Here is a 24,104-nt window from a genome sequence, read left to right on the forward strand (position 1 = left end):
AGAAAGCGAAACGGGAGGCAAAGGGGAGGGAGTGTGGATCATGCATGTGCATTAACTCAGCTCCAGCGGCACAGCAGCAGCAGCAGCAGCAGCAGCAGCAGCAGCAGCAAACAGAAACAGCAGCAGCACAGGAGGGAAAGCAAGAGAGAGAAAGACAGAGAGGGAGAGAGTTGGAGGGAGGGTAGTAGTCTCAGGCATAGGAACAAAAGCTGCAGAGGACTGCTTCCCATCTCCACTAAAAGAACAACGGAGGAGTAATAGAAGGAGGAGGGGGGTGGTCATGATAGTAGTGAGACAATAACGGAAGAGAAGAGGCACATTGTAGTCAGTGAGGACTGAAACCAAGGCTCTTCTTTCCTCTGCTCTCCATGTTTTTGGGGACTCAACGTACCATCGCCTTCGTCTCCAAACCCAGAGGAGGATGTCTGTGTCGGGGAAGAAGGAATTTGATGTGAAGCAGATCCTCAGGCTCCGCTGGCGTTGGTTCAGCCATTCATCCCAAGGTTCGGCTGGCAGTGGAGGCGGTGGTGTTGGAGGGGTGGGAGGCTACATCCAGCAGGATGGCCTGGACCACAGAGTGACGCCTGTCCAGGGCCGGCTGAAGAGTCACTCACGGGAAAGAGGCGTCGGAGGACTCCGCAAAACTAACAGCCCTGTGCACAGCATTTTGGCACCAACGCCGGGGCCCACACCTGTCTATGTCAGAGCGGGTCATCAATCATGGCAGCATCAGCAAAACACCATCCAGGGTCTCCAGGTCAACGAGGAATCTTCAAAGAGCACTTCCTCGCCTAACGCCACAAGGAAAGAGGATGCCAACACTGGCCAGGAAGATGTGAAGAACAGCACAGAGGAACCTGCAGAGGTGGAGGCCAGAGAGAGGTATGGCTGTCATAAGGTGTTAGACACTTTGGAGACACAGATTTATTATGTGGCGCCACATCAGTCAATTTGCATATCATACACTCACTCAGCGGTAGCCAGATTATGGGATGCTATTTTAGGAATACATGCTTCCCTGACGTTTCATAGTGAAATAGCTGCTCAATAAAATCTGTATCTAATTGAGAAAGTCTGACGCCTGAGGCAGCGCTGCAGGATTAGAAAGTAAGAATGTTTTGTTGTGATCAAGAAGGATGAGCACAACCACAGCTTTAAACAGGAAATGTTGCTTACTTAGCACCTAACAGTCTGCTTTCAACATTAATGAGACGAAGTACATACATGCATGAAGAGCATATCTGCAGGTTTTTAACTTCGCTCAATATGTGCACTGCCACCCTGCACGCAGATCCTTTAATTAAGCTAGGATTAAATTATCTGCACTGCTATCATTTTCCAATTTACTCAGGCTCTGCAGCTGCCACCATGGCTCACCTGGGGACAGCTCACTCTCATTGTCCACAGCATGTTAGGTAGGATAAACCAATAAAGCATCCTTTTAATTATTCAGTGGACCAAAAGCCAGGGCTTTTTCTGCTCTCTTGTCTGTGTTGTGGTTCACATTACATGCACTGTATGACTTTGGCTAATTCCTCAGAGTATTTAGTTTTTACACATTATAGTAATGTGTTCTTCTGTAGAGTTAAAAGTGGATTGCGAGAAATAGCCATTACATCACATAATACTACCGGACCTATAAAAAGAAGAAGTAGTGCAATTACTTGAATTATCTAGACAGCCACTATAAGCACCCAACCACCTCATAAGCCACAAGCGATCATAGCGAGTGGTTAGCACAGGTTATTTAATATATTTTCTACCAAAATCTTTTTACATACCCTGATACCAAACTCATCATGGATAGCTTTTTTTTTTTCTTCTGTGTGATCCTACATCTTCGTCCAGGAAGTAAACAGGTTAGAGATGTGTGTGTGTGCTGTCTGGCGGAGCACTAAAAGCCCCTCACATCAAGGATGAAAAACCAAGGCTCCTTTTATCTTGTCTGTGACATTCTATGATGATTGATCCTTAAGCTTTGCTGATTCCTGCCTTGCTTTTGTTCCACACACCTGGTGATGAAATGAACAATGAAAGTGAACCGGTCCCTTTGTTTCAGGAAGAGCTCATTGTGATTGAGCATATAATTTTAAATAGACACTCTGTGTCCACAGCCAAAAATGTGCTAATGTGGATTAAATGAATGCCACGGGCAGTGGACGGTTGAGTAGCCTGAACTGAACATAAATTATTCTGAGTTAAGATACATTTTTGACGACCCGCTCTTCGTGTTGGCATAATTGGCAGATGTTCATGTTTTGGGATCTCTGTGTGTGAAAAGTGCATGCATAAAAGATGTGCCTCCCAGTAAAAATGTGTAACTCTCAGGCTCACAGGGGGACCTTGAGTTCATGCTGGTCATGTAAAATACAGTGCAGCCATCGTATTTTGACAATGATACTGAAATATTTAAACACTTCTGCTGTCTTGAGCCATAAAATATATCTTTGGCTCAGCTGTACTTGATTGCAGTCATGTCCATTTATGAATTTGATTATCAGCGATGGAATCTGGCATTAATCAACATCTGTTTAATCGGTTTGAATCTTATTCCCTCCCAGATTGCACTTAAATCTTCCCTTCTAGATAGCAGAGTATCATTAGGATTATTGACAACACAGTTCTTCTTTCATATAAATAAATTAATCAGCTTGTCAGCAACTGTTTTACATAAGTATTAAACCAAGGAATCAGTCTTTTCTGATCATTCAGTGGCTTGAATAGGAAGAAAAGCAACAAAAATTAGTTTGACATGAGCAGTTATCAGGAAAATACATGCATGTTGGATGATAGCGCTTTTCAATCAAGGCTGTATTTAATGGAACTGCAGACACTCAGTAACTGTGAAGGACTAGTGTATGTTTGGACAAGCACTGCATCTGTAGATATACAACGTTGCATAGCGAATTGGGCCAGAGACTGTGTGACACACCATGGCTTGCATGTTCATCGGCGGCTAAGCAGATGTGTGGATGTCACTGAGATATGCACATTCATTTACTCCACCAGCTGGGTGGCCCTATTACGTCTCACATCATAAATCCTTGACACATAATTTGTCACAATCCCTCAGGCTGAATGCAGAAATGAGATCTGCTGGCTGTGAAAAATACAAAAGTTTTAGCCGCTCCTCTGTAGTTGGAAAATATGTGTCAGTCATTTTGTGGTACATGCCCCTCAGTGATTAGTTTCATTCACTCAGTGTCTTCAAGGAAAACATCCCACCGGTTTCTTCCATTCTTTCATTTATTTGGCTTCTCACTTTTGTTATTATTATTTAAGAATGTTTTCACACTGAACTAACTGACAAAGTCGATGAAAACAGCTCCTCCTAACCTGTGGATGTACCTTTTTGGAATAAACAATGTGGTAAAAGAACACATTCAAGACTCTGTTTGGAAAAACTTGATTTCACTTTGTTTTATGAGGATGAATCATACGTGTGTATGTTCACATACTTTCAGGAAGGGTCTGGCAAACATTAACATCAAGTCTGTCTCTTAACATTTAATGTGGTTGATTATGTTTTGTAGCTTATTCTTAAAGACCTGCATTGTGCCACAAGTGCTGAGCATGATCCAAAAAGTCAGTGCCTCATATATGTCATGCTCTCTGCTGGTAACTTTTCTTGTTCTATAAGCTTTCTCCTGAATTCAGTTAACTTTGTCCGACTGACTCCTACATATCTGCAGAGTTGTTAAATCACAGATAGTGGAGTAAGCAGGATATGAATCCTTGTTGTTTCCCACCCTTGCTCCCAATACCCCAACATATCTATGCACTGTGTGTTTGTCCTGTCCACATGACTCTCATCCAAATAACCTCCCCGTATCGTTGGCAGAGAATATATGACAGAAGTTAACCTGAGTGGAATGGAAACCCTGACCTCTCCCACATAAACACTAACAGAGGCTCGAGTCAGCGGGCTTTTAGTTTGAATGATATCTCAATTCCCTCTCCACCGCCTTGGAAAAGAAATACCACCACCTCTCCCCCTGTCAACAGCAGTAATTCAGATATTTGTTGGATGCCTCATAACACCACAAGGCTTATAGGGTCTTGGTCTGTGTGTGACACATCCAGCGGAGGCGTCCTTAAGATGCTGTAAATTGCAAAATACAGTATACTATAATCTCAAAGCGACATCCTCAGGGGTTGGGAGATTTTGCGATCGCACGTAATTGATTCTGAATGTACTTTAACTTTCACCAAATCAGCATTCTGTACTCTACAGGGCCATCTCAGATGGAAGCTAAAGATCAAGTCGAAGGTTTCAGTAGCACCTCATTTTGCTTTTGCAGAAGCCTTTGAACAGCGGTGAGGAGAGACACGACAGCATTACATGCTGCACACATTCTCTCGTTTCTGTTCAAATGCAGATCGGTCATTTTTTCCTCCAAATGGACCTAATTCAAAGAACATAATCCCTGACACAGCTTTCTATGAATTTTACATGGGTACTATTAGTATGGGCCATGACTCAGTTCAACAGTGTCCTGAGGCACTCACATCCGGTAATTTGCATTGAAAAGGAATCACAGAGGCATGAACAACTGTTATCAAGCTGAAAATGTGATAGTATACATATAATATTTAAATAAATCATATTCAACTACAGAAAGGTGTTTAGAATATATCCATGGAATCAAATTAAAAAAAGATTAAAATTCAGAATTATTATTTATTTGTGAAATAATTCACCCAGTTTTAGGGTCACTGGATTGAAATATTAAGACTTCAACCTAGATCTTTTAAATTCAGTATAGAATTTAGATTTATCAAGATCTGTAAATATCTACATATCTAATGTATACAGTAGACCACATATTACCCAGGACCCACTGATTTAATAATGTGGGTGAATTTGTTTACCCACAACATCAGATGTAAATAAATTATGAACAATCCAGCAATGATGACAGTCCCATACACTGTGTGAGTTAACCTGCCATCAGCAAAGCACTGAGGAGCGTTCTGCTAAGATCTGCACATTTTTCACTTACACAATACCCCCAACCCCTGTGACACACACACACACACACACACACACACACACCTACACACACACACACACACACACACACACACACACACACACACACACACACACACACACACACACATTTTAAACAGAATTCCTCAGCATAAGAATGCAGAGCTCAGCATTGTAATCACAGTTAATCTACAAAGACTGAAAATCTCAATATGGACTTAAAATTCACCATGTCATTAAAATGTACCATATGCGCACCTTTTTAAGGTACTTCCAGTATTAATATTCTGTGCTTAACAACATAAAAAAAAAAAAAAGAATCTTTATTTTGAAAATATATTCATCCCCTGGCACATTTTTCCTCGGTGGCTTCAAACAGATATCTCTTTTATGGGTGCAAGTCAGTTCTGTAGAATTTCATTATTAAACTATCAGACACTCTGACTGATGGTTTTTCATTTTCACTGTGCAAGATTTAACTGCTCTTGACGTAGTTTCTTAATATTCAAAACAGGAATCAGTTTTCCACCTGAGATGTTAATTTTCTGTTCGCACATTGTGCTGACTTCACTACACCTTCTTTACAACATGTGCCATTTTGATAAAAGCTAAGGGGAAAAGCTATAAGAAGGTAATATTTCATTTCTGTTAATAGCTGTGGCAATTTTCCACTGCCCTCTCTGTCATACAGGGCCCACCGGCTGCATTCAGACCAGGTTTGAAAAGACATGCCTCTTGCACGTGGCTGCATTTCCTCAGTCATTATCAATATTGAGCAGATATGTCCGATATAACAATAGCATCAGAGGAAGAAAGCCTGTTGCGAGCCTCAGTGAGACAGGAAAAGTGCAGGGAGTAAAATCTATTTCTGCACAGAGTTATCATCTCAGCCTCACTGCTGGGATCAAGTTATTACAGTCAGTGTATAGACAGTATTTCTCTCCATTCAAAGCCCAATAGCAGTACACCGACTGTCAAAGTACAGAGGCATAAAGATCTCATGGAATATATAGACTTGGCACATGCTGCATGAGGATTTGCAGGAGTTGTTGCATTCTCAAACCAACCCAAGCTACCCAGCAGCCTTCAGGGGCAAATGCCTGTTATAATCCATTTTGAAAGAGACATTTCCCATTTGGCCCAGGCAGGCACAGCTTTCCCTCTTGTAGAATGATGGAGTTGACACTAGTTGGAATAAGACTGAGATTCTCTGCAGCACGTCTGACTCACAACCTTTGCAGCTTGGGGCTAATCTGGGCTGACGAAAGCACATCTTGAATGGTCCGACCATTCATCTAGGAGGGCAGTTTCAGCACAGTGAGAAGCCACACTGATTACAGCAGACGGGGCAGAGGAGGGGACGTGATATTTTCAATAACTCCTCTATTATTATTAGTGAGTGTTCTTTTTATAACCCCAATTCCAAGACTGTTGGGAACAAACAGTGTTCAATAACAATGGTTTTAAAATGTCTTCTTGTTCCCATGTAGTAACATCCTTAATACAAACATGTGTTCACAAAGTGGTGAACCTCGATCCATCCTTGCTTGTGATCGACTGAGCTTTTCCAGGATGCCCCTTTCATACCCAATCATGATACTATCGCCTGTTACCAATCAACCTGTTGACCTGTGAAATATTCCAAACAGGTGTCTTTGGAGCATTCCACAACTTTCCTAGTCTGTAGTTGCTGCTGTCCCATTTGTTTAAACTGTGATGCTGCATCAAATTAAGCATAAGCATATGAAGTTGATGTAGTCAAACATTAAATATATTGTCTCTGTACTGTTTTCAATTGAGTGTATGTCAGAAAGGATTAGCAACTTATCACATTCTGTTCTCCATCCATCCATCCATTTTCTATGCCGCTTATCCTTTTTGTGGTCACGGGGGGGCCGGAGCCTATCTCGGCTGTCAACAGGTGGGAGGCGGGGTACACCCTGGACCGGTCGCCAGCCGATCGCAGGGCACATGCACACAACCATTCACACTCACACTCACACTCACACCTAGGGGCAATTTAGAGTCACCAATCAACCTAATGAGCATGTTTTTGGTCTGTGGGAGGAAGCCGGAGTACCCGGAGAGAACCCACACATGCACGGGAAGAACATGCAAATTTCACACAGAAAGGCCCGACCCGGGAATCGAACCGGCGACCTTCTTGCTGTGAGGCACGCGCCACCGTGCAGCCCCACATTCTGTTCTATTTATGTCTACTCAGTGTCCCACATTTTTTGTGTTGTATTACAGCCCATATTTCTCTTTATCTTGTTCTCAAAAAATAGCGTATGAGTCTCCATTGCACAGCCTTCAAACAGGGTCCTAGTCTTGACAACACAGACATGAACCGCATAGCCTCTGTCTCACCTCAGTAGCAGAGTTTTTGAATCTGCATTTTCTTTTCTCAGAGCAAATTAGTCACACTGTGGTGTGATATTTTTGGGAAGGTGTGACATGCAAATGACAAGACTTCAGATGATGTGTGCTCACTGAAAAAAAAGTCATGCATACTGTAGGATGAGGTGGGATGGGAAATAGCAGCGCAGCATTCTATTCTGTTCTTTTATATGGGCTAATTTACCTTTTCAATACTCTAGGAATGCAAGTTGGCACACTGAAAGAGTTTGTAGATCACAAAAGAAATCTATTCGCCCTGTTAGGCTCTGTGACTCTCCTTGAATTGCTAAATAATATGCGATGTACAGCAATGTCCCTACAGCAGTTTCTCTTGAGTAAGGTGTTCTGGGGCTTTAGTGCCTCAGTAAAATTGGGCTATTCCTCTGATGATCCAACCCACAGCTGATAGCGAAATATACACCTCGGAGAAATTTACTGCTCCCTCGAATGTGATACCAAAGCAATTAGTGTCGGAGAGATTGGTAGGCATGAAAAATCCTTACAGCGTGCCTCGGAGCCAATACAAAGGCAATGCATCTCAGTTTTACGGCCCTATTGCTTATTCAGTCTTGTTTGGTGTTCCTCTCCAAGACTCCTGAGTCAATGGGGAATTATTGTGACAGGGCAATAAATTACTCTTGCATTTAGCGGAGAGTCTCCCAATAAAGATTAGACGATAGGACACTGCAGTGACCGAAGGGCAATATAAACAATTCCCTGCGGGAAAATGTTGCTTTTGGTAATCAAGGAGGGCAAAGTCACACACACGGCTCAAAACTTTGTAAGTGCGTTAATCAGGACATCAATAAGAGCCACCGCCCCCTCCAGCTTTCCTGTGTTATCAATCTCAGTTTGTGCCAATACCCTGCACTGCCAAGCATTACAGGGTTTTCAGTTCATTTGTATTGACAAATCTGTAATTCTACGAGTTTATACAGTTCTCATATCAGTGTATGAGTAGTAATGAGTGGGGGGCATAAAGTGTCGCTTTAAATAGCACTGACATTTTTTTTGAGCTTTCTACAGCAGAGGGACCATGAAATGACAGTAAATTCCCTCGGAGAGGCATCTTGGGTCTGGAGCGTAACAAACAACCCTAAATGTCAATGAGTAAACTTGCTCTGTGAAGGACACTGAGAGACTGGGCTGCATTATTTGCCACGAGTCTGAGGGATTACTTGGATTGCTGTAAAACAGCATGTAATCTAGCAGCCTGCGGGGACAGGGACTCAGCCTCGCCACAATGCTGTGAGGAGCAGGCTTGTTCACTTGTTAAGTCCCTGTCTTTGGAAAACACACGTGTGCACACAGATATGCAGACACACACAGGAACAGACACAAAGACATGCACACATACAGACACATGGAAATTCTGCCTGGAAAGCTGTTGCATAGATTGTGGTGCTTTCTTGTCCCATTGGACTGCAGTGCTTAGTTATCCACTTATGTACGGAGTTTAGTCCATAACAGTTTTAATTTCAGCTTAGAGAGGCAAGAAAGATGCAGATGCACCACAGGGACTGGAGGATTCAGGAGTGCCATGTGTCTGAATAAGCCCTTTTGTGTCCACAGTAATTTCTTCCTTATCATGCTGTGTTCAGCTTTTTGATTTTTCATTATTTATTTCCTACTTATGACAATGGACAGGGAGAGGAAACAGTGAGTGAAATTAATTAATTAGTTTCATTAGTATGTCTCCCCAAATTGAAATTTCCTTGTTCTGTGAAGGTATTGCTTACAAGCTTACTATTTCTTACATGTCCATGTTTAAAATAAATGGTGAGGGGAAAGCTTACTGCACCAGATTCCAGTATTCTTCCGTTAGTTTGGACGAGATCACGTTCAGTGTTCTAAAGAGCAAATGGCTTCTGGTGCAATGCCCAAATGTTCAGAAAGTGGAAAAAAAACTGTACATGTGTTCAAAACTGTACATAAAAACCATAGAATTCAACAATACTGTAGTTCTGCAGACAGGGTAAATTACTTTGGCTCGTTTTTTTCATCATGCAGCATCCCTCTTTTCTGCCTCCCTCCTTGCATATCTTCACACAGGTTGGCTCTGAGCACCTTCTCCAGAATGAACACCAACTCCTCCGATGAGTTTTTCCAGGCCACAAATCATGCAGAACAAACTTTCCGCAAGATGGAGACCTACCTCCAGCACAAGCAGCTGTGCGATGTCCTCTTGATCGCGGGGGATCATAAGATACCAGCTCACAGGTTGGTGTCTGTGCTTCTGTCTGCTTTGATTTCATCAATTACGCCTGTAATCGAATCAAGTTGAGCAATATTGAAGCTCACCTTCAGTCACTTCATCAAGTTGTTGATGCGTGCATGTTAAAACATATTTGCCAGTCCAATCCATCTGAGAAATGATTTAATAATCTTGCAAATGCAATGGAAAATTCTTCTGATTTTCAGGTGAGAGTTGAAAGGAAAGTTATGTAAACTCACTGGTTTGCATCAAAATACTGTATACCGATGTGATCTAATTACACCTCAGCCCTTCCTCATTTCCACATTGATTTAAGATGTGGAGGAACACACTGATCCGCTACATGGAGGTGTCGATATTTGTGCATCCAGTCCTCGGTTGAATGGCTGAACTGAACAGATCCCATGACATCCCAGAATGCGGAGAGGCACCATGTTCTCTCAGTCCGTGTGCTTATACGTCTATCCACCGGCATATTTTGTTAGTTCATCCAGACAGACTCATGAAACAGACACCAGAATGCTCCACAGAGAGAGAGAGAGAGGAAGAGAAAAAGTGACTGACCTAGTTGGGTGAAATGATCAGTTCTCTGACTGCCTGTTTCGATGTGGCTTTGTATTTGCTCAAAGGACACTGCCAAGTAAAGCAGGAATGGTGTGCAGACATAATAAAGAACAGACGATAAATATATATAAATAATATGAATATTAGAAACCACAAAATATGGAAATATGGGTGTAGACTGTTGGGCTCTGTCACTCAATCTCACCTCCCTGATTTGCCATATGATGTCTCCTTTCCTTCATGAATCAACCAGTATGTTATGCAAGCTAGACAAATGAGTTAACATAATTAGAAGTCTGACCAGTGTAGCCATTAGCGACATGAAGTATGTGCGGTAATTTCATTCATCATACACTGACAAAGCAGAATGATACAGAATGTGGGGGAACAGTAAGTTACTCACTTTGTCATGTTGACCTAGCATAGTTTAAAGCGCACAGGCAGTATAAATCACTGTTAGTGATAGTACTACATTAAATTATTGCACAGACAAGTGCAATATCATACAATATGCTGCAAAGATATGCCCTTTCTAATGAAGCAAAGTACATCTGAGGACATGAAACCTCAGGATTGATTCGCCAGCCACTTAAAGTAATCAGTGTATGGATCTCCCAGACATGTAAACTAATGTAGAATACAAAGGGCATTAATTCACTGTGTTCATCTTTATGGCAGACTGGTCCTGAGCGCCGTGTCGGACTACTTTGCTGCTATGTTCACCAGCGATGTGAGAGAGGCAAAGCAGGAGGAGATCAAGATGGAGGGAGTCGATCCAGAGGCCCTCAGATCCCTGGTTCATTTTGCCTACACCGGTGAGTGCTCATAAAGGCATTCACTACCTCTCGTAAGTAGTTATGAGACGTCTGAAATCCAGCGTAATTAAAATGGATCAATAAGGAAATTCATCACTGGGCTGACTGGCTAGGCAGCACTTCAATGTAATATTGCTTTATTTTACAGGACAAATCCTCTTTGACATGTGCTGTTGAGGGGGAATATCCACCTCCACAGTGTTCAAATCATAAAATAGGGTAAAATAACATAATGATGATTATCCAGTTTGTTTGCTGTAGGAAGCAGTATGACCTTTCTTCACTATGGATACATTGAGTGTTTATACATAAGCGTGATTGAAACATTGAGTGCAATACTTCTCCCACCAATGTGTTTGACATTATGGCCACCTCCAGTCATGACATATTTATTTTGCTTAACATTGCAGGTGTCCTTGAGCTGAAAGAGGAGACCATTGAGAGTTTATTGGCGGCAGCTTGCCTCCTCCAGCTTTCACAAGTCATCCAGGTTTGCTGTAACTTCCTGATGAAACAGCTTCATCCCTCCAATTGCCTGGGAATCCGCTCCTTTGCAGACGCCCAGGGCTGCGTGGACTTGCTCAATGTGGCTCATAACTACACCATGGTAGGAGGGCAAATCAAGCCAAATTATTTATATTGTAATGAGGGACTGTACTTTAAAAAGAAGCTCTTCATAGCACAAATACACAAGGGCAGCTGTGGTAATAAGAGCTGTAACAGTATTAAGAGCATTTAAAAGATGTAGTGTAATTACCACTACATTCACTTTCTCATGAAAGTCACGCCACACTGTACACCATCAAATGAACTAAAGCCATTTTTCTGTCAGCCATTTTTCAGTGCATATCTGATTTTCATTTTCCTCACATCAACCCTGATTATGCCCTGTGTGATAAACACTGTTTTGTGAATTTGGTCAGTGAATTCATGGTTTGATATACTCTACGTAGCACTGTTTTGAGGCTAGTTAATTCATATAACCTGTCATAACCTGTAAAGGAATGAGGTTATTTATATCATCTAATTTCAGAAGAGGAACCAGTGATGTGCACATTTCAATAGAAATGGAATATTTTCATGCTTTCCCATCTAATTTGATTTTATGGCTGTCAGAAATACCATGTTGCTGCAAACATTGATTAGTGCACTGCCAGACTTGTGAAAAAAAAAAGTATATATATGTATCTATGCTGGGAATATTTGCATTGGATTGAGATTCATGCACATAATTTGTCAGATAGCGTCTTGCTGGCCATGCAGAAGTGACAGCGCGAGGCTGGCCTTATCTCCTAAAGGACATCTGCTCAGCCTGTTTACATAGGCCCCATCCAGGAGCAGGAGGTTAATCTAATCATCAAACTGCACAAGAGGGCCAACTTCCTGTTCAATCACTTCAGTAATGAGCAGTGAGAGCTGTGGGCTTCCTGGAAGTCCATCCTCTGGGTTCTGAGTGAAGCGAGTCGTGTTTTGATAAGCTTGTTTTTCCTGGTTGAGGATGGCAGTTGAGATCCGCCTCTGACATCCGTTTCCTTTCTGAAAGAGTTGCCCTTTTTGTGTTTTAGCGGGGATGGCTGTATTTCTTTTCAGCAATTACACAGTATTTCAGTGACATATATAAATAATAAATACAGCAGAATTTGTATTCTGTGAGTGAATCCCAATTTTAAAAACATGACAAACTATAGCTTTGCCAGCCTCTGCAAATTAAATGGCAATCAGAAAGTTATTGAAAGGTAATTCTCAGTCCGATTAAACATCAGTGATCCTCCTCCTGAGAAAAACACTGTTATTACACAATTACTGATTTCAGTTGTTAAATCAATTAGTATCTTCTCCTGCTGATCTTGTTTTCTGTGCAGTTTACTCACCAGTGAGAGTGCCAGCATTTGAAAACACATCCTTTTAAATGGCTCTAAAAAAACAAACTCGGTCGAGCTTTCAATTTAGTTGTCAGTTGTTTAGACTGGTAATTACATGTAATTGGTCTAAAGCAATGGCAAAGAGTTGGATGGAATTTCTCCCACAGTGTTACCACAGCAGATCAATAGATGTCCCTCATTTCATTAAGGCTGTCTGTGTTAAGCGCTTAAAACCTGCTCTCATAATAGATTGGACCCGTGTAATTTGCTGCATGTTGATGATCAATAGTGTGCTTGTTTTTCGTAATTGTTGAGCGTGCACCCTTCAGTGTGAGCATGATTTGTCAAAGTTATTGTGGCAGCTTCATAATTAATGCTCAGCTGCCTCGTTCAAAAAGGGAACAGGACGTGATTGTGCCCAAGTGTTGCTCTGCGTGCCTCTCATGTGTTTTAATGTTGGGTATAACATAGAGGAGGCAGGGTGTTTTATGTAGCATCATCTCTAATGAAACTGCCCAGAGACAATGTCCTTGAAGAGGTAGCCATGCAGTGCTGTAATATCACCCCTGCTACTGGCCAGTAAATGGAAGATCAATCTTTAGGAAGGCAATAGAGAAGATTTTCCACAAAACTTAGAGATGGACACTGTATTGCTGTGATGGTAGCGTTGGAGAGCAGAGCCTTTCTGTCTCTCATTAAAAGGCTTGTAAAGGCTTAACAATGTCATGTATGATCAGCAGCTAAAAGTCGTTATCAGCTTATGAACAGGCTTTTTTTTTTTTTTTTTTTGGAGATGTTTGATGCCAGATTGATTTGTAGCCTGCTGTTGTGTGGATCATTTTATTTAGTGAGCTAAGTGAAGCAGATGACAGTTTCATCTGTTCATTCAGGGAGTTTTTCACTGTCAGTTATGTCCAAAATTGTCGACAGAAATCTCTAATTTGGTGCTTTCTCTATCAGCTTGTCTTCATTTTTCTTCACCTCTCTGTCCTTGTGCCTTTTGTTCCTCATAGATATGGAAAGACACACACACACACACACACACACACACACACACACACACACACACACACACACACACACACACACACACACACACACACACACACACACAATGCTGCACCAAACGTACCCCTTGGCTAATGACTGATGATTATCTGCCTCCTCCATGTCTCCTCTGTGTTCCAGGAACACTTCCTGGAGGTCATTCAGAACCAGGAGTTCCTGCTGCTCCCCACGGCTGAGATCGTTAAGCTGCTGTCCAGCGATGACATCAACGTCCCCGACGAGGAAACCATCTTCCAGGCTTTGATGATGTGGGTGCGGTACGATGTCCAGCATCGACAGCAGGACCTCGGGGTGCTTCTCGCCTTCATCCGCCTGCCTCTTCTTCCTCCACAGGTGAGATAGCAGGTAAAGGGGTAGAGGAAAAGGTATGATAAGGATCATGTACTTTGCTTTGGCTTGTTTGTAGCTGAGAACTAAGCTGCCACAAAGTCTCTCATGTCGTCACTGTCAACCTTTCTACTGTAAGTTTCTCAGGGTGCAGTTTGCTGGATTTATAATGCACCTTGTTTTGGCTTTACAATCATATAAAACAACAGAAAGCAGCAAATGATCACAGTTGAGATGCTGGAACCAGAGATGACTTAAGTTTTCTGTCAAGCTATTAATCAATTAATTGACTACTTGTTTCAGCTTTAAGTCTCATACAGTTACTGCAAGAGAACCTCCCAGTACACCATCAGTCGTCTAACTGACCACTGAAAGGCAGTGAGCTACTGCATTGTCAATAATCACGTTGTTTATGTTGGTGTTTGAAATAAGAACATTTTCCCCTCTCAGTGATAAATCACACTGACAGAATGACAGCTACACATGAGTTTGAATATGCTATAAAAGCTATAAATAACCTGCTTATGTTTGAATTATTGCTGCTTTAACCACTGCAACTCATGTTTAATGAATTCTTTTTCTGAGAGGAAGCATTGTTTTACAACTGTGTCATCCTAATTTACATAACATCAAACAGTGTTGAGCATTTTTTGGCAGATGTGAAGTGTGAAAATATCTCCCCCTTTATATAACAGCAGCTTTAGTTCCACTGACACATTACTTTCCAAAATGAGGTACACACATCTCTTCTATATATTTTTTATAATTCACTTTATATTGGCAGAGTAGACGCAGGAAAAAAATGAATGAAAAATGTGTGGGAATGTGATCTACTACATATGTTATTTTATTTATTGGCTGGGGAGATATTGTTTGCTGTGAGGCAAATAAACAACAGAAATGAATCATTGGATTTCTCAAAACTGGGAGCATGTTTAAAACTGAATGATGATGGGCATAGTAATGCTTCACTTACTTGCAGGCCTAACAACATCAATAAATACATCCAAAACCGTCATTCAGGCAAAAGAAATGTGCGGTGAAACATTTAATTAAACCACATGGAAAATGCAGCTGCTTCAGTCTTCAGTCTGTTACATTTAATTTAACATTTCATACAAAATACTCAATCAGATTAACTTAGTTTTACATAAACAGGCATGTCATTGCATCCCATCACAGATGATCACTGCAAACACTTTTTCTGCACTCATTTACATTCTGAATACATTCTTTATTATGATGTAGCTTATTAATGTGAATCCTTGAAATGTAGCTCCTTGCCGATCTGGAAAACAACAAGATGTTCTCTGATGATCTGGAATGCCAAAAGCTGCTGATGGAGGCCATGAAGTACCACCTTCTCCCTGAGAGACGTCCCATGTTTCAGAGCCCAAGAACCAAACCCAGAAAGTCCACTGTGGGTGCACTTTATGCTGTAGGAGGCATGGATGCTACCAAAGGTATGGCCTATATGCAGGACCTATAATACACAGCGACACTGTCTTTAAATTGTTCAAACACTCGCTGCTCCTGTGCTTTTAGGCTCCACCACCATAGAGAAGTACGACCTGCGGACCAACACGTGGGTCCAGGTTGGAGTCATGAACGGACGCCGGCTGCAGTTTGGCGTGGCGGTGATAGACAATAAGCTGTACGTGGTCGGAGGGAGGGATGGACTCAAGACGTCCAACATGGTGGAGTGTTACAATCCAATCAATAAAGTGTGGTCCACCATGCCCCCCATGTCAACACACAGGCACGGACTCGGTGAGAGTCACATGAAGACCATTCCAGACTATACTGTCACTTTCAAACCTTACAAGGAAACATGGACAATCTTTAATAGCTAATATGTCTACAGGGCTGCAATGAATTATCGATTAGCCTGCCAGTTATTTTTTCAATTAAACGATTCATGGTTTTGTCTACAAGTACAACATTTACTAAAACAGTAAATAAAGTACTGCAAAACACCCAATTTGAGCCCAACGTGATCAAATCCTTCCATTTGAGAAACTGGTCTGGTAGTTTTGCTTGATAAATGACTGAAATTATTAATTTATTGGCCATTAAGTGATCACTTTTCAACTCTACTTGACGAAAAGAAAATTATTTGTCACTCTTCTCAAAGATGTGATGTGCGTCTTTCTAATATTTGAGTTCAACTCCTTCCAGCCTCATTATTATGTGTCCAGAGGGCGTTGACAATAAAACAAATTTCTTTCAACTATTTCAAGGTTTGAGGTTTTAGCTCCGTCAGGCTACCCGGTGTCATGAAACAGCAAAACTTGCAAGATGCGCAGCTGGCTTGTTATTAAAAAAAAAAAAAAAAAATTACATTTCTTTTTGAGATAGACCTTTGATATTTACCCATTCCCCTATCAAAGCTTGGCAGGCTGTGCTGGCCCTGCTCTTCCTTACCCTTCCCTGCCCAATAAATCTCATATCAGAAGCGTTTTGATTCACAGTTGAAACAGGTCTGGGTAAGAGAACAGGGAGATCTCGTCAAAGCATTCAGCTCACTCACCCAGTGTGGTCGGAGGTATCAGCGAGCCCAGGAGATCACGCTGTACAGATTACCTATGTCGTGTTTGATCTTTCCTGCAGCAAATATCTCTTGCTGCTTTGCTTGTGGCGTGCATATTTTCAATCTGAATATATTTGATAGCGTCTTCCAACATCCCTGCCAGGCCATTGCCTGCTGTGTGCATTGTGGGAAAAGACCAGAAAAAAAAGTATTTCTTTTTCATTCCAAACCCACCAGTCTGTAACAAAAGAGAGTTTCACTACCAGAATTGTTTCTGTCTGAGGGTGTTTTTGTCGTCCGAGGCTCTCCAAATGTGATCTTACCCTGTGTTCCCCCAGAATAATTGAAGTCTCACCAAAGGAAATAGGATTGGTAATATAAAAATCCATTGTGTTAAAACATCCTCTGCAATGTTGCTGGCAAAAATCGCTTTCCCCTATGACTTGGGAATGAGGAACAACAATGCAGTTTTATAGTCTTCCTGTTTTATGAATAGATTTGGTCAGCTGTGTGACTCACTCTGCTCAGCTCCAGAATGATAAAAGCACCTCTGCCTCCGCTCTCTATGAACGGCTGAAGGAGGAAAGTTTGATTTGGAAATGCCATTTCATTTCGTTGATTATTCACGACCATGTGGTTCTGTGAACATTATTACCTTGTGCTGCTGTTGTGCTTTATAGAGAAAATAAGCTTTGTTTCAGTAGCCTCAAGGAGGAGTTGAATATATTGTGGCTGTAGCTTTGACATTGGCATGAAAGCATTTAGTACAAGAACAATTGTTCAAGGTTATAGATGTTATAGCATCTACTGTGTCCTTATGCACAGTGTGCAATAATCCACACACATTAGAAATACTATGATTGTCCATTTCTAAATACACATATCTTAGTTCTCACAGGCATCAAAACAGCAGGCTTCTTTGTGAAACATATGTCTCTTATTTCCATTTGTGAAGGTATTGCTGTGCTGGAGGGCCCTATGTATGCTGTGGGAGGCCACGACGGCTGGAGCTATCTGAACACAGTGGAGCGCTGGGACCCACAGGCCAGACAGTGGAACTATGTGGCCAGTATGTCGACACCGCGGAGCACCATGGGAGTCACGGCACTCAACGGAAAGTAAGTTGCTCCACTGAACCCGGGGGCCATCCCAACTTGGCCTAATGCTCAAATGTGCAACCTTACACTTTGAGGTGAAGCGTATTGTTGCCTTTCTGTTAATTCAAAACATCGTGGAGCCTGAGGTTGAGTTCACTGGTATCTGTGAAGCCACAGCAGACACTGAGGAGGCAGATAAGGACAGGCAATCTACAACCCTGATTCAAAATAAAAGTATAAATAAAACAAAATGTGAATCCCCTTTGAAAACATTAAAAAGATAATATATTTACCTTATCAAATTCATTGATTTTTGTAAATATGGTAAATGGACTGCATTTAAACAGTGCTTTTCCAGTCCACTGACCACTCAAAGTACTTCACAATTTCAAGCAGTTGCAAAACAAGGGCAAGGACACTTGGACATGAAGACTGGAGGAACCGGTGATCAAACCACTGACTTTCTGATTAGTGAACAACCCACTAGACCTCCTGACCTAAAACCGCCCTTCATTGTGCTCACTTATTCTGAACTGGATGCCAGCAACACGTTTAAAACAAGTTGGGGCAGAGGCGACAAAGGACTGGGAAAGTTGTGGAATGCTCCATAAACACCTGTTTGGAACATTCCACAGGTAAACAGGCTCAATGGTTATGTTTTACACAGCGTCACAACTGTTTTGGAATCAGCGTTGTAGCAGTTAAAAGGGGAGTGTTAGTGCATGATTTTTAAAGGGCCCAGTCTGCCTTAAAGATAAGTTTAGATTTTAAACTTTGCATCTTTTAGCCAGTCTATTGCAAAATCATCTTATTTATAGACATGATATTTAATCATGAACATCGTCTGCTTTTATTTGTGACTTATAGAAATATATATATAAATATATATATATATGGATTTGTACAAAGTGGATTTGTAGACTGTGCTGAAATGAATAACCGTAATAAGTAAACAATAAATCTGTAACACTGCAGCATATTTTGCTGTGGAAAATGATCAACAGTAATGTAATGCCTAACTTGGACTAGAGCATGCAACAACACAGGCATGGTTATGTAACTCAGTGCTCTGGTCCAGGAAAAGCTGAAGTGCAGTATTAGTGCAGTACTCGTTTGACAACATTATACTCCTTGACTTGAATGCAGAATCGGCCTTTGTAGTCTACGTGAGATCAACTACAGCGTGACTGTGCAGTTGTCAGCAGTTCTGATTAGTGTGGTAATTTATACTGCGCAATCTAGGCTCTATTAAAGCAAAACACTTTATGTATTTGTATGTATTAAATGCCTTTCAACACTATTTGAAAGTAAATTAAGCAAAGAACGGGCCAGCTCTGAGCCTAATTTAAATATGTTTGTGTGCTGGAGGAGGAAAGAGGCTGCTGCTCGGCTACATCCAGTATTCAGTGTTAAAGTCGATGCTGAGTTATTTCTGCATCTAGGTCAAAAATAGACAACAAGGAAACCGTTTCCCTAGCCTCGACTATCTTGCTGTCGGGCCTGTGAGCTCTGAGCACTGAAAACACTGATGTGATCTTTCAGGGAGAGAAGACTCTCAAGGAAAGAGCCTTGGAAAAATGCTATCCACTCCTCACTGCTGTATCTTATAAAACCTGTCACATTGACACTGTTCTGTCATCAGTTTTACAAATATCTGACAGTTGATGCGAGCTATTCCTGCAAGATCCACTGTGTGCATGTGAGACGTTTGAGATTTTGAGCCATTTTCTTTTCATACCCCAGATTGTTTGCAGTAGGTGGTCGAGACGGCAGCTCCTGTCTGAGGTCAATGGAGTGCTTCGATCCGCACACCAACAAGTGGAGCATGTGTGCTCCCATGGCCAAGAGGCGAGGTGGGGTGGGTGTGGCGACGTACAACAACTTCCTGTATGCTGTGGGCGGACACGACGCCCCCGCTTCCAACCACTGTTCTAGACTCTCCGACTGTGTCGAGAGGTCGGTAACGCTTCTTCCCTGGAGACAATGCACAAACACAGTGAGGTTGCGTTTTAAATTGCAGCTGGTGGAATTCAATCATGGGTGGGGACGAGAGCTTCTAATAAGAACAAAAGGGAGTTCAACTGCTCTTGATCCCCACCCTGTTCCTGCATTTGAGATATGTCTGTGTTTAATACAACAAGATACTCAACTGAAGAGATCTTTGTTTCCACACATGGGTTTATCTTATAGTATCTGGCACCATCTGGTGGCTGCACTGCCCTCCTGAATCTGAACCTGATGTGACTCACAGCAGTTTACTTGATGTTATGTACATGGCTTTTTTTTTTTTTTTTTTTTTTTAATTTAAAGAAAATGATATATTGCTGTTGCTGCAACCTTCAAAGTAACATCAAGCTAATCTGTGCCATTTTTTGTAGGATGGAAGCAGTTGCTATATATTTCCCACCATTTGATGTTTTATTGTATTGTATGTTAACATATGTCCCTTTAGCACTGTCTGATTTTTGCATTCTGATTTTAATTTTTTCTGGAAAGTAATTTAAGTAATTTGCACTGAGTCTTTTACTCAGTTTCACCAGCATCTTATGAGTTAAGTACCTGAGATTATGGCTGTTTCACTCAAAAACATACACCATTACTGGTGCTGTAGTTCCATCTACTGTTTAATACTTAACAATTTACTGATTGCAGACCATATTCATTATTTGACTTCTTTTGCTTAAAATCAGTGGTGCAATGTCCAGTGTGGTTTGGAATGCAGGCCTTTTCTTGTTTTCTTGCATATTTTCAGTGTGGTATTAGTACTTTTACTTACAGTAAGTAAAGGATTTGAATACTTCCACCACTGCTTAAAGCTGACAAAACAGACAAACAAACAACAAAAAAACTGCATTAGGCAGCTTCAAACTTTGGTAGTACCAAGTGTTATTTTCTTCGTCTAAGTGGGCAACATGGCAACTTCTGCCTCCACTGATGAGTCCCGCTCTCTCTGGACTGCTGTTCAAGAGACAATTTAGCTTTTAAGTTTCAATTTGGCTCTCTGCCTGCACTGAAAGGAGTTGCCACTAGTGACCATCCAGACATCAGTGATTAAAGAGGGCGAACATAAGGACATCTCGGTTAGTGGGGATGGGACGAGGTTTCTCTTGAGAGTCAGACTGATTGGATGAATGATTTCATCTTATTTCATCATACTAACCACAATGCAACAACTCTCATTTGGCCAAATATTTGAATTGCAGGTATGACCCAAAGACGGACACATGGACAACTGTGTCCTCCCTCAGTGTTCCCCGGGATGCGGTGGGCATTTGCCTGCTGGGTGACAGGCTTTATGCTGTGGGCGGTTATGACGGCCAGTCATATCTGAACACTGTCGAGTCTTATGATGCGCAGAACAATGATTGGACTGAGGTAATCAAATAGTTTCAATGTTCTACTCTTATTGTTTTCGATATAAATGATGCAAATATTGTTTTGTGGAACTTTAAAATTGTCCAGATTTGCTTGTTTTTGTCAGATGGGTTACATGTAACACCAGGGTTCCAGTTAACACCCCTCAGGAGCAGAAATCTGCTGGAGTCACTGAATACTATCAACATTGTATAGCTTTTTTTTTTTTTTTTGCAATTTTTTTCCCCATCTCGCCTCTGTAGCCCTCTTATCTGCATGCAGTAAAAATGGGATTTCTTGAGGACAGCCTCAGATGAGAGGCTGCGTGTTAACCTCTCTGTCTTCCTGTAGGAGGTCCCTCTCAACATTGGCAGGGCAGGCGCCTGCGTGGTGGTGGTGAAATTGCCTTGAGCGCTTTGTCTCACGACAGCATGGGAAACAAATGAGAGAGCAGCAAAGAAGAGCGGACAAACAAAACAAGAGATCAAGGACACATCCTTCGAGAGTCATGTTTCCTTTTTTTCCTTTAACTCGGCTCTCCAGATTTTTCAGAGGGAACCGCAGACAGAGCCTTGCCCATAAACCATTGTTTCTATCATTAGTGGACATGTCTGCCCACTGGGGAAGACTGCACATTCTCTGCATTCTCAACCGATCAAGAATTTTCATAGACTTGGCTAAGCTGTAGCAAGAGCCAAGCCTTTGTTGTGCTGGTTTGTTGAACTAGTTTTATGAAAAGTTTAGTGTACAGTCTGTCTGTAAGATTAAATGTAAAAGTTACATTTTGAGTAAATACCCTGCAGGTTAGTTTACATCTATACAGAGACTTTTTTGTTATCAGTGCCATCACATACAGTCTATTTTGGAGTTTATACTGACAATAGCTACAATCCATTGCATGGTGTCACCATGTACCAGTGTCTTCCCTTCGTGGGTGGTCTGAAAAGGTGATGCAAAGAAGACCACTGTGAGCACTGAGGATGATGTGTTTTTCGAGGCTGGTTTGAAGAGCAGGAATGAAATCAGACTTTTGCTGAATAATATGTTTGGACATTTTCTTCAGTTCTTTTTTATTGAGCCTGTAGCTACAGAACACCAAAGTCATTTGCTTGTCTTAGAAGTCTTGTTACGCATTCAGTACAAGTTTACAAAGTTGTGAATTACAGAAAATATATCATATTGATATTTCACATTGCTGTACAGATTTTTGGTGAATTTTCAGAAACTACATTTGTGCTGACAGAATCACGCCTAAGCCAGTGCACTCTGGCGACTACAGTTATTATTATTCTTTGGTCTTCACTTCTGGGCATGCTAGCTGAGCAAATGTTTTATTTGATTTATACAATATTATATATCAAGATCAAGTCTGTTCTGTATTTTTAAGGATGTCATGCCTTTTAGGTCATGTAGATGATCTTGTTTGAAACACAACCATCGGATGAACACAAAAACAGCAGCAAACTGTGGCCGGGTGCCACCAAACCAACTGTCTGAGTCTGTGACAGAATTTCAAGCACCGTTTCACATGTGCTGCACCCAGAAACCCGATTTTTACGGCACCTCACTAATGGAACTTTGATTAGAATTTTTAGATTTGCTGTTGGTGCTGCTCATAAAAGTTACTAGCTTTATCACAATGAGAACAATTTGTAACTGTAATTATATCTTGTTTTTGGGGCCAAATGTTACTTTTTATGCTTTTATCATAATTTTGTACAGCATGCAGTCCTATAAATAAAATGACTTCAGTCTTCTCTGCATGTTCAAATCCATGTTTAGAGCTGAATGTGGCTCCTCAGCGGGCAGATTTTGGTTTCTCTCATTGTTCTGTTTTAAGTAAACCAACTATTGAATCTTTGAATACACAGGCTCGGAAACTACTCGGATGTCAACATTAACCTCAGTTTTCTTCTCACTGCAGAACCCACTATTTAAACCAACTAAGCAGTTTGATACCACAGTGTTTTGTTTTTTCACTCTCTCATCAACAGACTGAGAACCAACTGCTATTGCTTACCTTTTTTTTTCTTTTAATTTACCCTTCAAATAGTTTCAACCCTCCTCACGTTTGTTTGGTTAGATTTGAGCGTTTTATTGCATACAAAATACTGCATTATGTGTCCACAAGTACAGCTTTAATTTAGAAACGCCTCGGTTTTTTCATAATGTACAAACATTAGACACATCTTTTTTGCACAATCGCAGCTGATGTAAGATAAATCTCTTTCTCTAACTTTCTATTTCTGTTTATCTGCATCTCCTCCTGCCAGATCTTATAATGGAAATCAATAAAGGATAATAGCTTTCACCTAAGTTCACCTCTTCAGAATATAATATTACTGAAAGCCCCAACGCCTGGAATACTTATCTCAATATATCTCTGTCCAGTTAATTCAAAAGCATAGTGTAATGGCCGCAGAAACATGATACCACATGGATGAAAATAGCTTCAATTTGTGCCTACTTTGGAAATGAATGCTTCAAATGTGCAGTATTTTATTATTTCCCATTCGTTTCTATTAGATTCTTCTTTGCTCAGTCTTAAATTCCACATCTGTTAGACTAAACAGCTGGCAAAACAGCCAGCTCAGTCTAGTTGGCACCCAACTGCAACTGCAGTTTAAAACACACCCTGATCTAAACTCTAAGAAAGTCAATATGATGCAATACACAAGTCTGTCTCTGGCTTAAAGGGCTCCAGAAAAAAAAAAAAAAGTGCTTTATCTCACAGCACAACATGAATATACTATTGAATAGAGCTGTGAAAATAAACAAAACATTTGCTCAAATTCCCAAATAATAACAGTCAAGGTGGTAAAGCACTGACTGAACTGAAAGCTGTTATGTTTGCTGTAGAAATTCTGTTATGATTATCC

The 24,104-nt window shown here is 41.2% G+C and overlaps 1 protein-coding gene across 1 annotated transcript; it reads left to right on the forward strand.

Moving 5' to 3' along the window:
• Positions 1 to 44: 44 nt before the first annotated feature.
• Positions 45 to 23,538, forward strand: klhl4 (kelch-like family member 4). The gene is made up of 11 exons (XM_070962646.1): positions 45 to 882; positions 9,446 to 9,613; positions 10,851 to 10,987; positions 11,398 to 11,594; positions 14,038 to 14,250; positions 15,521 to 15,707; positions 15,790 to 16,014; positions 17,730 to 17,892; positions 19,615 to 19,827; positions 21,075 to 21,246; positions 21,577 to 23,538. Exons 1-11 carry the CDS (start codon positions 422 to 424, stop codon positions 21,634 to 21,636), a joined length of 2,196 nt encoding a protein of 731 aa, XP_070818747.1. The 5' UTR covers positions 45 to 421; the 3' UTR covers positions 21,637 to 23,538.
• Positions 23,539 to 24,104: the final 566 nt, after the last annotated feature.

This window comes from Chaetodon trifascialis, chromosome 5 (assembly GCF_039877785.1).
Source record: "Chaetodon trifascialis isolate fChaTrf1 chromosome 5, fChaTrf1.hap1, whole genome shotgun sequence".
NCBI lineage: Eukaryota > Metazoa > Chordata > Actinopteri > Chaetodontiformes > Chaetodontidae > Chaetodon > Chaetodon trifascialis.